This window comes from Vigna radiata, chromosome 11 (genome assembly GCF_000741045.1).
Source record: "Vigna radiata var. radiata cultivar VC1973A chromosome 11, Vradiata_ver6, whole genome shotgun sequence".
In the NCBI taxonomy this organism is placed as follows: Eukaryota; Viridiplantae; Streptophyta; class Magnoliopsida; order Fabales; family Fabaceae; genus Vigna; species Vigna radiata.
In genome coordinates this window covers 19,561,706-19,577,773 of record NC_028361.1, presented here as the reverse complement: position 1 = coordinate 19,577,773, position 16,068 = coordinate 19,561,706, and the positions used below count along the sequence as shown (strand labels likewise).

The window sequence follows — 16,068 nt, the reverse complement described above, 5'->3', positions numbered from 1 at the left end:
CCCGTCTTGCCAAACTGCAACAACTTGTTTCTAGTTTGTCAAAATTATAAAGTTTGCCGTGTGAGTCTTGTCAGTTAGGTAAACATACTTGTAGTTCCTTTCCTCGTAGTGTTTCATCACGAGCGTCATCCCCCTTTTCATTGGTTCATTCTGATATTTGGGGACCTAGTCGTGTTAAGTCAACTTTAGGGTTTCAGTATTTTGTTACCTTTATTGATTACTATTCCAGGTGTACTTGGTTGTTTCTAATGAAGAATCGTTCTGAGTTGTTTTCTATTCGCACTTTACGCAGTGATAATGGCCGTGAATACCTTTCTCAACCATTTAAACATTTTATGGCTTCTCATGGCATTCTTCACCAAACCTCATGTGCCTATACCCCTCAACAAAATGGGGCGGCTGAGCGCAAGAATAGACACCTTATTGAAACAACTCGTACACTTCTAGTTCATGGTCAAGTACCCTCGCGTTTTTGGGGTGATGCAGTTCTTACTGCATGTTATCTCATAAACCGCATGCCGTCTTCTGTCCTAGATAACAAAATCCCTCATTCTATCTTATTTCCTGAAGACCCTTTACATCCATTACCTCTTAGAGTTTTTGGGTCTGCATGTTTTGTTCATGATTTTAGTCCTGGTCTTGATAAGTTATCTCCTAGATCTCACAAATGTGTCTTCTTAGGATTTCCACGGTCACAAAAGGGCTATAAGTGTTTTTCCCCTTCCCTCAATCGTCATTTCATCTCGGCTGACGTCACTTTTGATGAATCTTCGTTTTACTTTTCACATTTATCTTCTCGATCTGTACCTCCACCTGCTACTGTTGATATTCCTTTTTTCTGTGATCCTTCTCCTTCTTTAGACTCTTATTCCCCACAGGATCGTCCTTCAACTCCACCCCTTCAGGTTTATAGTCGTCGCAATCATCTTCCTCATGACTCACTTCCAGTGTCGCCTCCTGTGTCTCCTCTGGCTCCAGCAAATGAGTCTGACCTGCCCATTGCACTCTGTAAAGGTATACGCTCCACTCGTAACCCTTCCCCCCATTATATTGTTCTTAGTTACCACAGGTTATCTCCATCTTTTTACACATGTCTCTCATCCATTTCTTCTGTGTCAATTCCCAAATCTGTGGGTGATGCCTTAACTCATCCTGGTTGGCATCAAGCCATGCTGGATGAATTAAGTGATTTACAGAAAAGTGGAACTTGGGAGCTTGTCCAATTACCATATGGAAAGTCTGTTGTTGGTTGCAGGTGGGTGTATGCTATCAAAGTTGGCCCTGATGGTACAATTGATCGTTTGAGGGCTCGACTGGTTGCCAAAGGCTAAACACAGATTTTTGGTTTGAATTATGGTGATACTTTTTCTCCAGTGGCGAAAATGACCTCTGTTCGCCTATTCATTGCCATGGCCGTCTTCGACAATGGCCTCTTTACCAACTTGATGTCAAAAATGCTTTCCTTAATGGTGATTTGCATGAAGAAATTTATATGGAGCAACCGCCCGACTTTGTTGCTCAGGGGGAGTCTTCTGGATTGGTATGTTGTCTTCGAAAATCCTTATATGGCCTAAAACAGTCTCCTCGGACCTGGTTTGGTAAATTCAGCAGTGTTGTTCAACAATTTGGTATGTCTAGCAGTGAAGCGGATCATTCAGTGTTCTATCGCCACTCAAGTGTTGGATGTATCTACTTAATAGTATATGTCGATGACATTGTTCTCACAAGAAGTGACTATCTTGGCATCTCTCATATGAAACAACACCTTTGTCACCATTTTCAAACGAAAGATCTTGGCAAACTCCGGTACTTTTTGGGTATTGAAGTAGCACAATCCAATGATGGTATTGTCATATCTCAGAGGAAGTATGCATTAGATATCTTGGAGGAAACAATATTAATGAATTGTAAATCTGTTGAGACACCTATGGATCTTAACATCAAACTCCTACCAAATCAGGGAGAGCCTTTCTCAGATCCTGAACGGTACAGAAGATTAGTTGGTAAATTAAACTATCTTACTGTTACGCGTCCTGACATTTCCTTCGCAGTTAGTGCGGTGAGTCAATTTCTAAACTCCTCGTGTAAAGACCATTGGGATGCAGTTGTTCGCATACTGAAGTATATTAAAGGATCACCTGGAAAAGGTTTGCTATATGGTCCTAACAACAATACTAAGATCGTTTGTTATTCAGATGCTGATTGGGCTGGTTCCCCTTCTGATAGGAGGTCTACTTCTGGATATTGTGTCTCTATTGGTGGCAACTGATATCTTGGAAAAGTAAGAAGCAAAGTGTTGTGGCTAGGTCCAGTGCAGAAGTATAATTTAGAGCTATGGCATCAGCTACTTGTGAGCTTGTGTGGCTTAAACAATTACTTAGTGAATTGAAATTTGGAGATGTCACTCACATGACACTTATATGTGATAATCAAGCTACTCTTCATATTAGTTCTAACCCTGTCTTCCATGAGAGAACCATGCACATTGAAGTTGATTGTCATTTTATTAGAGAAAAAATCATATCCGGAGATATCAAGACTGAGTTCGTTAACTCAAACAACCAGTTGCCAGACATATTCACTAGGTCCTTGCGAGGACCTAGAATTGACTATCTTTGTAACAAGCTTGGAACATATGATTTATATGCTCCCGCTTGAGAGGGAGTGTTAGATATTGTGTGTTTATGTTAATTAGGGAAATATAGTCCCTATGCTTATTATTTTATTTTTACATATTCATTTGTATTTGGGCTTAGCTCACATTCTTATTATTATAAATACATTACCCTATGTGTATGCAATGACACAAGGGAGATTTCTCCTCATCTCTTTCACTATTTCATACACATATCTTCTTTTGAAAAATGTATTCGGACATTGAAAGAAAGTATTCAAATGAATTACTCATTACAACTTATTTTTCATCTAGAGATAACTTATTTTTAGGTAAGGGTGACGACTTAGAATTCAGAGAAAATGCAATAGAACGGTAGAAAGGGAAAAGTGAATTCTTATTTTCTCAATGATCAGGGAGTACAAATTGGAATTTCTAGTGTCTAGGTTGTTACAAGAGTTACTAATACCTGTGTCAGTAATTTAACAGCTAACTAAGATGTAATAAAAGTAAAGTTAACCAACTATCAACAGATGCAGAACTGCCTCTGTTCATTACTACTGTAGTAGAGACAGTGGAATGGAAAAAGAAATCGGCATTTGGATAAAAGATGGAAGTTTGTGTTGGAAGCTCGTTCTAGAAGCTTGAACAACTGCATGATCTAATGAAGGATTTGGCCCATTATAGGTTATTATTAAGAAAGTAACACTTAAATGTAACTCAGCATTATAAAATTGACTTAGTAATGAGAGGTTTGCACCTTATATATATATATATATATATATATATATATATATATATATATATATATATATATATATTATACTTTGACTACATTTCTATATTTGATTTGAGATTTCCAATGCACCTGGTGGATCCAGGGAAGAAGAACCTGATAACATAGACCTAATAAATTTTACTAGGATAGAATATGAATGACATTGGGAAACCTTTTAAGAAAATAGAGTTTAAGCTTAACTCAAGTCCACAAAGAAATCTTAGTAATATTCTAATTTGGATACGTGGGATCTTCGAAAATTATATTGCAAGAGACTAATTTCACTACTTTCTAGTCACATGAAAAATACTCTAATCATTTTATAATTTGGGTTTGGTATCTATTAAATTTTTTTTATGTTTTTATATATAAAATTCACCAGTACCTAAGGATTTTAGATTAAAAAAGAAATTGCAAAATAACAAATTTTCTTCTGTTTGTTTCGTGTGATCCAGATTTTATCTTTATCTGATGGTGAAAGAATAACATCCATTATTCCTGTGAGTGAGTTTGTGGAGGATCAGTTTTTGCTGATGCTAACAATGCAAGGCTATATCAAGAGAGTATCCTTGAATTTGTTTTCATCCATCAGGTCTACCGGAATCATTGCTATTCAGTTGGTTTGTTCCCTTGTTTGAATTCCTTCTGTTTACACTACTACATTGTTAAGTTTCTCTGTTAACATCTTTTCCTGAGTGTTATTGATGAATACTGTTTAAATTTAAAGGTTCCCGGTGATGAGCTGAAATGGGTCCGTCTTTGCACAAATGATGACTTTGTGGCCATGGCTTCACACAGTGGAATGGTCATACTGTGCCAATGCAGTAAGGCAAGTTGCTGACAGTTATTATTTCTATTTCTGTAGTTAATGTTCAAATTCTGTAAACATAGAAATACAAGTTACTTGCATTTCAACTAAATATGGAAATAAATTAATTAAAAAAATAAAAGCATTGAATTTTACTGCTTTGAAGTGATATCTTTCTACTTTTGTTTAGAAATTTTTGACGGGTTAATCCTCAACCTCATGCAATTAATGTTTTTTATAATTTACTTGCTGGTTTTTAGCTAATTGATTTTGACTGTAGTATAAATAGTAATGTAGTGGGATACAATGTGTGAGAAGTAAATTTTCAAATTCAGTACCATAATATTTTGTTGTCTTGCTTTTCTCTCTGCTTCTGCGTGTATTCAATGTATGTTATAACTAGTGATATCAAGAGGTATCTTGCTGTCCTCCAGCTTGGGCAGGACAAAGACTGTCTAAGAAATAAATATTCCTAAGACCCGCTTTTAATTTGTTGTAGTTTTATGGACGAAGAGAAAAAACAAGCAAAACCAAAAGCTTCATGAAAGTGATAGTCAGGATTTGCATTTATTGTTAATGTGGAGTATGAGAAATTATTGTTCTTTTTGTTCAAATTATAAAATAATTGGTTATGATTTATCTAACTATAGAAGGTTTAAAATGACAATGTAATGTATGGTGTGAAGAAAACAATTGATGCAAAAATGCAACTTTATCATCCTAAGGTGGTTGGTGTCCAAGATGGGAATAAGAACTCTTTATATTCGGTTTTAAATCTTGTGGAGGCTGTTGTGGAGCCTGATGTGGAGTTTGATGTGGAGCTTGGTTTGGAGTCTATTTTGGAACCTGTTTTGGTGGAGCCTGAGGTTGAGCCTATGGTGGGTCCTGTTATGAGCCAGTTCAAATTTCAAGAAAACCTAGTTTTGCTAGGCCAAAGACAGCTGTTGTAATTAGAGAAAATATTTATAGAATCTTCCTAATTAGAGAAAATATATTTAAGATCTTCTAGTATATTTTCCGCTATATTGTTTCCTAATTTTCCTTTTTCAGAAATTTAATTGTTACAAATAGAGTTAAGGAGAATGTAATTGACATGAACGAAATTTATAAAATTCATTCTCTTCTTTAAGATGGTATAAGAACTTCCCATCTTGGGAGCTCTGTTTTCGTTGCGACAATAGCCACCATCGTTGCTATCCGCCCATTATGGCTGCTTTCTTAGCCGATTGGGGTCATTGATAGGGTAGAAAAGTGTGTCCAACTCTAGCGAACACAACGTCGGAAATCGCTTCGGGAAAGAAGCTGCCCAAATCTAAGTTTCTTTTAAACTCTTCTTCCTAAGAATTGAACCCACACCCATTCAATCCTAGACCACTCCTCTATAAACAAGCCAACATATTATGTTGATAATATCACACACACAAATCACCATATAACTAACATAATAAATATAATTCTAAAAAATACCTAAACATCAAACACCAATTACCAAACTATAATACTGAACTATCAAAACCACTTTATTTCCTAATTATTATATTTTTCTCGTGTCTTACACCTATTGTATCTTTTTGGGATGTAATTTATCTATGCAAGTGCTTGAATTTGTGTGGATGCAATTGAAATGTTGAAAATATTTTTCATGTTGGATTGCTATCACACAAACACCAATTGTTTATGATTATGAAGCTAGAGAAGAAAGGAAGTGATAAGGCAGGCAGTCTGTGCTGCCTAGTAGGAACAAATTGTTTGGTTGTTGAGATTTTTCTGTGGCCAGCAAACTTGACATGGCTTATGGAGTGGGGCTGACTGGAGATTTATGGATCCTTGGTAGCTTTCTCATCTACTTGCAAGTACAAGGATATTGAGATATGTGAAGGACACTTTTTGATATTGGGTATTTTAGAAAATAACAAATATTTCTGACAAAGTATTTGGCTGAAACCTATTTTTGAAGCTTTTTTCCATAATTTGTATTTAGTAGTTTTATTTTGGAACTAGTTTATTATATATGTCATCCAATATGTGTTTGTGTGGGTATAATCTCAAACTTGCAACATAGGTGTTAAGAAGTGGACTTTAAGCTGAATTCAACCTCACAAAATCAACTTGTATAGTGAAGTTTGAGTTGAATATAGTGAAAACTTCCTTTGTCAGGAAGACTTTCGGTATAGAGATCATTATACTTGTCTGAGCCGGTCACCAAGACAAACCATCGACTCTGATATCACTATTGGGTCTATCAAGGGATATGAGCCTGACCACATAAAGGATTGACACCACTCTCTACCCAAAACCATAAGTCAACGGGCTAATGGGTCTTTCATCTTTATATAATGCTCTACTTTCTCATTTCTATCCAATGTGGAACTTAGACTCAAACTTGGATTCCGAACAATCTCACCCTCAAGGGTGAATCCTTTCCACATAGGTACACTCCCCCTCCAGCGGAAGAATTTCTAACCAACATGGCTCGATAACGGGTGAAAGAATATGTCCACTCAAATCTCGCCAGAATAGGTTCTAACTTGACTCTGATAGCATGTTAAGAAATGAACTTTAAGCCTAACTCACTCCACAAAAATGGTATGGTGAGGTTTACACCCACTTATATAATATAAATTGGTTTTATCTCTAGTCAATATGAGACTTCCAACAATAAGCAAAGTAACAAGTTTTCTCCTGGACTAGCATGTTCCATGGTTTCATAGCTATGTGTTATATCACACATGAAATAGCAAAATTGTGTAATCAGTGGGATCGCACAGCTTGTTAGTAAAATTGTAGGTATTGTGCAAACTCTTTGAGCACAAAATCATTGTTTTTCCACTAAACGGATTTGGGGCTAAAACCCAAGCCCAAAATAACAAAACCTGAAAAAATTTAAAAAAAAAAATGTAGATGGAACCGTTGCATGTATTTTACGAAATCATTTTGTTTGGCCTTCTAGGTGTTCTTTGTCTTTGACTTGATAATTTTTCTTTCTGAAAATGTGATAGCGACTTTATGCTACTTACGAGTTATGATTGACATGATTTCTTTCTAACGTTGTATGATGACTTCAAGTTTGATCAAGTATTTTATAATTTGTCTTTTTGAACATTTGGTATTTTCTTTGGGCTTCTTAGTCATAAGCAATTAGGTATTTTAAGTTGTTCTGCTTGTCACTTACAAGTTATGACTTGATTGAACTGCTTTCTTTCTTAAGGTTTATGATGACTATAAGTTTTATAAAGTATTTTAAAGTGTGAAACTGGATTGACTTTTTTCAATTGTTTGTTTGCATGGGTGTGTGTGTATATATATATATATATATGGAGTACAAAGCTAAGGTCACGATCTCATAATTTATGATCTTGAGAGCACTTCATGATCCTAACCATGTTCTCAATTTTGACTACCTTGCAGATCCGCACACTAAGTAGAAATACACGGGGTTCACTTGCAATGAGACTCAAAAACGGGGATAGTATGGCCAGTGTGGACATTATACCAGCAGCCATGTGGAACAACTTGGAAACTTTATCAAAATATCCTGATAACAGGTAGTAGTGATGAAATCCTGAATACTGAATGTGTTGCTTTGATAGCTGTCAGTATTCAGTCTCAATTTATTTTTCTTTCATGTGTGGTGTTAGATATGATCTGAAAGAAAACAATCTCATAGGATTGTGTAATTGTATATGAATCATATTCATACCAGCTTATAACTACATGTTTCCTTCATGAAAACATTTAGCATTGAACAAATAAAATTATTGATTAAGCTTTTTCAAGTGTTTTATGAATGCATCCTGTCTTTTCTGAATTTTGTATCAGTAATAATGAGAAGCAACCAAACACTTGCTGAACCACCCTCAGAAGCTAGCTATTACGTGAGAACCAAACTCTTGTACACCACCATGCATCCCATGCTACTTGATGTAGGACTTTTTTTTCTCTGACACACGGTAAAAGCAGCTTGTTAGCATACTATAGTTGGCGTAGTTGACTTAAGTTTCTTTTAGTATAGAAACCCATCTTGATCATAATTCAAACTGTTTAGAAAGTAAGAAACGATTTCTATCATTCATACTCTCTCCATTCTCTTGTTCGAGTTCTCTAAGATGTTAACATAGCCTTATTCAGCTTACAAACTAAGGACTTGTTGGGGACTACAAATCTTTGTGGTTTTTACATGTATTGATGGGCTTAACCACCGGAGAAAAGGTTTCATGAAAGATAAGGCCCACCAAGAAAGTCAAACTCATGAGCGCTTCCAACGGTTGGAGGACATGATTCGATGCTTAACCCGGGTGGTCGAAACGTTGTCTTATAATGCTACCAAGGGTGAACCTCCTTTAGTGTCACATGTTGGGGTCACGTTGGGAGGAAGAGACAAGTCTTGGGCTGAATGGGCCAGCATGACTAAAATATTATTATTTAAACAAAGCAAGTTATGGCATTAGAGGGATTGTGAAATACTATTTTAAATCGTAGTAGAGAAACATAGATGGAATTGTTGGTTGGAGATGCTCTTAGGCACCCTATGATACCCATGTCTCCTCTATGACCATATTATATTTTTAATGTTAATGACTACAGCCCTCCAATTTCAGTTCCTAGAAGATTTAAGCATTTTTAAATTGTTGATAAATTTGTCGGCTTGATTACGGCTCTTGTATATTTTAAAAAAGATTGTTGAGATCTATTTCTTTAAAAGTATTGTACGTACGTTTATTCTTTCTTTAGCTCTAGAACATGACTCCAGATTAATGGACGAGAAGTATTTTGACATTGTGATGAGTATTTGTCTTTTGAAGCCATTATGTGAGCAGTTTATCAAATATGTCCTTATTATATTCATTTACTAAATTCCCAGTGGAAAGGGCCAGAAAGGCCCGTGGTTGTTGTTCGTGTCTGAGAATGGTCATGGGAAGCGTGTCCCTTTGAGCAGTTTCAGGGTATCATCTTTGAATCGTGTTGGTTTGGTTGGATACAAGGTATTTTTTATATTAGAAAATTCCTTCTTTTGGCAATAATAGATGTTCTTTTTTCATTTAAATGTTGGCATTCCATCCTGTGTATTCAGTTTTCTGCAGAGGATCGCCTTGCTGCTGTTTTTGTGGTAGGATTCTCACAAGCAGGTATTTTCTGAATGCTATGATTAGTTCAACAACTTCAGTTACTGTTCTTATAATTACTAGTATTAATTTTCCTACGGATATTAAATTTAGTTATTATGAGTTGTAATATATCATCATCATTATCTCTATCAGAGGATGGTGAAAGTGATGAACAAGTGGTTCTTGTAAGCCAGAGTGGTACAGTCAACAGAATTAAGGTTCGCGATATTTCAATACAGTCTCGATTTGCAAGGTAAAACTGAATTGCGTCCTATATGCATAGTTGCTACTTATTTATTCATTCCATGATTTTGTTTTAGTGCATAGTATAAGAACCTAAGTTTAATCTTCTATGGATATTGTTAGAATAATTACATCTATGTATCATCATTAAGCCTAAGTAAGGTGTAGTGTTCTAGGCAATTTATTAGTCATACCTAGTTCTGCACCTAGGTGTCTAGTGTACTTCCTTAGTCATCCATGTACTCTTCAATTTTTCGTTATAAATAAAAGATTGAGAAGGATCTCTCAAGCCCTCCAAAATATATTTCTCTATTTTTAATCTTAAGTTGGAGTCACAGCAGGTTGATCCCACTTTGCTTGGCTTTGTCATTTTGACTTAGTTTTCGCCATAGTTATCAAACTCACGAGTTAACTCGGACGAGTTTGCATTTGTAGTCCTGGTTTTCGAGTTAACTTGGAAGCAAACTCACTTTTCATGGCATCGTAACTGCTTCGGTGGGATCGTGTAGAATTGCGATTTTGGAACGATTTTGCGAGTTTGAAACAGGGAGAAACAAAAAAAGGGGAAGTCGTTTTGATTTTATGGTTTAATGACCTGATTAGGCTTCAACACTGTTTTTCTTCAATTTCATTGTGCTTTTCTCCACCACTCGGTTCGCTTCCGTGTGTCTCTGCCAGTGGCCTTCTCCTTCGCCATCGTCGTCGCATTCTGTTAGCTTGTCGTCGAGTTTCGTGATCGTGCTTCGTTGGCTCGCAGTTGTGCTCACCGTTCGCTTGCTGTTTGCCCTGGTCGTGGTCTCGTTCTGTTTGCTGACATGCTTGCCGCCGTAGCTCCTAGTGTCTTGTCATTCGAAAGTGTGGTGGTGAGTAAAACTTTTTTCATTTTAACAGAGTCGTGACCATTGCCCTTGTAACTTTCCTTTTATCATATAAATGAACCATTATTATATAAATAAACCACTGTGCTTTCACATGGCTGAAAAAGATGGGGCATTAAAAACCACTGATTTCATTAAAGAAGTGCAACGTGACCAATGCTCCTGCTCAATGTTCTTTTATTATATAATATAAATGTAAACCTCATTTCTTTAAAAAAATATAAATTAGTCCCCTTTTGCCATGTTTTTTTTCAGTGAATATATTTAGAGCATCATGAAATGTACCAAATTCAATGGAAACTAATTCAACTATATCTTCAACCATTAAGAGCATGGTTATCAAACTCACGAGTTAACTCGTTAAGTCAGGTGAATTTACGTGCTAACTCTTCGAGTTAACTCGAAAGCAAACTTGAATTTGGTGTAGAATCGGTGTGCTCGGTGGTAGAATCGGTAGACTCGACTAAAATCATGAGTTTGCTTCCGATATGGCAAGTTCGTGAAGATTTAGGGCTCACCATATTAGAGTTTTTTGATTTAGGTTGAGTGACAAAGCTCTATTTCTTGTTTGTCTCCAACATTCACTCAACAATGTGCTTCGTCTTTGCGTTGTTGCTCACGTTTCATCCTCGCTCGTGTTTTGCCCTTGTTCGCGGTCGTCGTTGGCCATGATCTCGTCATCACCAATGGTTGCATTGGATCGTGCCTCCTTCAGTGGTCTTACTATTTTGCCTCTGATCACGTGCTCCATTTCGCATTCATTGTGCCTCTGTTTCACTAATTAATTTATGTTAATTTTTTTATGAATAATATTTCTATAAATTTATTTATTTAAAGTTATATAATTTTGTGGACTTATTTAAATTAGATATTATTTATACAATTATTTTTTCATATGGAATAAACTCTTACGAGTTTATGAGTCAAGCTTATTGGCTCGAGCTTGAGTCGAGTTTACTTGACTCTCACGAGTTTACATAAACTCTTGAGTAGAAGTAAAAATGCTCTAGGAAATCGATCTGATATTGGATGGAAAGATGGGTTTGATATTAGGGGTAATGGAAGAAAAGTTAAATGTAACTATTGCTCAAAGATTGTGAGTGGAGGTATATTTAGATTGTTGGAACCACATAGGATTCTAAACCTTGTGCTTCTGTTTTGGATGAAATAAAAAGTTTGATAATAAAAATAGTTGCTAAAGCTAAGAATGCTTCATTAAAGAAAAGAAAGTTAAATATTGGTGAAGACGAGGAAGAAAGTGACAGTTTTGAAGGACACAAGGTATTCAGTTTTAAATGAAAACAAAAAGTTGCTACTACTAGCAAGGGGAGAGTCCAAGCGACTATAAATCAAATGATTAAAAAAGGATAGAAAGAGGAAGTTGACGCTCAAGTGGCTGAATTCTTTTACACCAGTGCCATTCCTTTTAATGTAATTAGTAATCCAGCATTTGGAAAGATGTGTGAAATGATTGGTAAGTATGGAGTTGGATACAAACCACCATCTTATCATGACATTAGAGAGAAGCTCTTGAAACAAGATGTGAATAAAACAGATGCAATCCTTGAGGATTATGAGGAGTAGTAGAAGAGAACTGGATGTACAATTATGTCTGATGGTTGGACAGATAGAAAAAGATGTTCTATTTGCAACTTCTTAGTGAGTAGTCCTAAAGGGACGATTTTTCTTTATTCACTTGACACTTCAGACATATAAAAAATAATTGATAAAGTTTTCAAAATGTTAGATGATGTTGTTTAAGTTATCACTGATAATGCTGCAAATTTCTAGTCTGAATGGTCTGCATCAATGTGTTTTAGCTCAAATTTTTTAATAATGGAGCTGAATTTTCCAAACCAAGCATGTGGTGATTGCTTGAGGCATATAGAGATCGATGCAATTTGCAAACTCAGGAGGTTGCTCCATATAAACTTCTTCCTCAAGATCTCCATGGAGGAAGGCATTTTTTATATCTAATTGATGAAGTGGGCAATGATGAATTGATGCCATTGTAATGACGAATTGTAGTCACATCTTAATCACGGGGAGAGAAAGTGTCACAATAATCAATTTCACCATCAGGACTTTAATTGCATCAACGACCAACAATCTTCTTGACCAGGAGAAGGGGCACGAGCTCCTACATTTCTACAATCATGGCTTGTCGCAATCCAAGAAGATCAAGTGTTTCTTTCACATTTTTTGGATATAATCACAGAAGACACTAAGGATAAAAGAGAATAACAAGAGAGCGACAATGTGTGATAGCTATGAAAATTATACATGGGATGAGGGTTTTGAGTGGAACGAGTACCTTTTCTGAGCGCAATGGGCAATGTGACAAGGCGTGGTAAGAAGTGATGTGGGATCTCTTAATCCCTCCAGACATATATTTTTCTGTTTTAATCTCAAGATAGTTGTGGTGAACCTTGGAGATATTGGTTGTTTTTGAAGGAAAACCATGCAACGAGTAGCAATTTTCTTGGGTGTGGCCCATCCTTTTACCATATGTGCACCATGGATCCCTTCGACTTCCACGTTCTTCTCTTCTAGTGTCACGTCCTCTTCTTCTTCGTGTGGCAACCATGATAGATGGTTCCATTGGCTTCCTAATATTTAGGCACTGGGACACGAAGAAGGTGTGTGGTTAAGGTTTTCATGGAAGGGACTTAATTATTGGTCAGAATTTAATCCTTTTAACCAAGAACTTCCATTTCTATTTGAGACAAAAACTCATGATTGTCACGTAGAGTTCAATATGACCATGTTGACCATGTTGTTTGAACTAGTGTACCTGGGTAGCATAACAATGCTTCATGCTAGAGGACATGTTTAATAATGTTAGAGATCACACATTGATTAAAGATATGATCAAACTATAGTATATATGTAGGTATAAATTTTATCTTATAAGTCAGTTTTGTGAGATTGAGCTAGAATTAAAGTTCACTTTCTAAAATGATATCAACCTCTCTTCTAATGAGGTTTGTTAGGCTTATAAGGCAACCTGATATTGAACTGTCTACAAATATTTGGTCCTATGTTTAAGATGTCAATTTTTCAATGCAAGAAATGTGTTCAAGATTTTGCATTAAGTATGTGCCTAGAGATAATTACAACCCACACACCATCATACCTCCTAGGCATTGACACACACCAATCACTTATATAAATTCTTCCTTTAGTACACCTTCCAAACCTGTTCCCTCTCTATAGGTGTAACATATCCTGTGTTGATCGTTTGACAAATGTTTTAAATTAATGTATCTGTTGTAGCAAGGAGCTTATTAGACTGTCTTTTGTAATTTCTATAAAACATGTGTTATATTCATTGGACCTATTCTAGATGCTAAGTTGTGAAATTAATGGCAATGTCGATAAATTGAATCCTTCTGTTGACATATGCCCCATAGCAGGATCTTTATAGCACTAGAGTGCCCTTATTTTTCTTTTACGTCAGGGTTGGAATTTAATATGTACTGAGGTCATGGTAATATGTGAATTTATTATGTCAGGGGAGTTATTTTGATGCGACTTGATCATGCTGGAAAGATTCAGTCTGCTTCATTGATTTCAGCAACGGATTGTGAACCTGAGGAAGTTCGTGCTACTGCTCAAGGCTAGTAGTAGTAGAAGAACCTCCATATTTAAAAGAGCTTACCTTGTTCATTTGCCTTTGATTAAATGCTGTTGCTAGATCCTTGAATCTGTGGTTGCGTATGATCTCTATTGAAATCGTCCTAGTTTTTCCCCCTGCTCCGTTTATATTTTGTATTTCTCTTTCGGGGGTGTTTTTGAAAGATGGCTGGGAGGTCTGGTGTTTATTCTTGATGCGTCTTGTAAATTATAGTGGGAAGGCAAATGAAAATCATGACGGGGCGAAATGCCACATTTTAATCAACTCTACATTTTTGTAACAGCTACATCATTAGAAAAGGTTAGCCATTAGTTCATAGGTTTAAGTCTTCACTGTGATTGAGAATTATAATTCCACATCAATTTTGCAATGTTATGTGAACTTGTTCTTAGACTATGTAGAAGACATCTTAGATTTTATTATTGAAACAGATCTAATATGGCAATAGCGTGTAAAAAACAATGATAGACAAAATTGAGCTTTATGCATGGATTGAGAAGGAAATATCAATGCATTTGTCCCCAAGATATCTACTGTATGGGCAGACTCTTTCCATCATCTATTATTGTAATAATGAAGATAACAATCTTCATGATGTTGATTACAATTCCAACTAGATTGGTACCTAATTAATATTGATTATCTAATGTACATGTTATCAATAACAAAACAATACCAGTGGGGGATTGGTGTGCAGCATATATTAACATAAAAAACAGATGAACATGAACAAATAGTTGAATCTCTTCAATGATAATATTTTAAAATACTTTCATGCTCAGCTTAAGTCAAATGTTTTGATGAAAGTATTGCAAATACAAGGATAGCAAAATAATAGAAATTTATATAATCATATAAATAAATAAATAAATTGAAGGAAAATGTGAAAACATAGAAAGGAGTGAAGAAAATGTGATTGTTAATATTACATGATTGTTGTTAATTTCATACTTAAGTGGTAAAAGTATAATGCCTAATTATAAAAATAAGAATATAAATACCGTAAGTGTCAGTTCAAGGGTGTCACGATTTTGAGCAAAAATACAAACACATAAGTGCAAAACACAACAACAATCATTGATTTGTTAATATTAAGAGTAACATATTACTCATGATTAGACATTGTTTAAATATGAGAATTTTGCCAAACACAACGATGGTTTGTAGGAAAGTAAAAAATAATGTTTTGGTTATGTATCAAAATTACAGAAGAGTCCGTCTAATACTATATTAGATGCTAGCCAACAATTAGGTGAAGATATAAAGAAGTGTCCAATGCAAGGAAGATAAACAGAAATCATATTAAAACTTTGGACACAAGATGCATAGATTAGATAAGTCTTAGAAATGTTACGGATGCAAGAAGCAAAGATAGATGGAAGTTGTATTAAAGTTCTAGACACAAGCTAACAGGATTAGACACAATCTTATAAAAGTGTCAGACAAATTTCCATCATACTAGACGTAGTCTTACAGAAGCATTCGACAAAATTCCATCAAATTAGCGAATCTAAAGAACAAGTAAATGTTAGATAATAGACAAAGACATCTTTTATGGTTGAGGAAACTCTATCATTCTTTTATCAGTTGAGTTTTTCTTTGATTTTATGATAACATATGAGTGGTTCCTTGATTAGTGGTTTCTTGATTGTGAAGTTGGAAAATGACATGAAAGTTAAAACTCTTAGTGTGTCACTCAACTAAATTCAATGTCGTTTAGAAATACTATGAAATAGATACAATTATCAAATACATTTCAAAGTGACACCTGAATTTAGTTATAATGATCTTACACGTTTGAAAGTGATATTTTATGTTTCTAACCATTCACTCTTATAATTTTCTATTAATCATAAAATATTATTTGATGCTATTAAAATATTTTATGCTTTTTAAAATTTTTAAATTCTCTTACTTTTTTGTCTTCCAACTTTTCTTAGGTTTCTCTTGTATATCTTCCTTGAATCTTTTTCCTCTTTATATTCATTTTCCTTTCAATAGATTC

General features: G+C 35.2%; 1 protein-coding gene across 1 annotated transcript in view; it reads left to right on the top strand.

Moving 5' to 3' along the window:
* Window positions 1–14,573, top strand: part of LOC106777656 (DNA gyrase subunit A, chloroplastic/mitochondrial) — a 38,089-nt gene extending 23,516 nt beyond the window's left edge. The window contains exons 21-27 of the mRNA XM_014665328.2: window positions 3,848–4,012; window positions 4,120–4,221; window positions 7,609–7,745; window positions 9,062–9,182; window positions 9,272–9,326; window positions 9,459–9,558; window positions 13,942–14,573. Of these exons, the coding sequence (XP_014520814.1) occupies window positions 3,848–4,012; window positions 4,120–4,221; window positions 7,609–7,745; window positions 9,062–9,182; window positions 9,272–9,326; window positions 9,459–9,558; window positions 13,942–14,050 (789 nt within the window). The 3' untranslated portion in view covers window positions 14,051–14,573. The remainder of the gene's footprint in view (window positions 1–3,847; window positions 4,013–4,119; window positions 4,222–7,608; window positions 7,746–9,061; window positions 9,183–9,271; window positions 9,327–9,458; window positions 9,559–13,941) is intronic.
* Window positions 14,574–16,068: the final 1,495 nt, after the last annotated feature.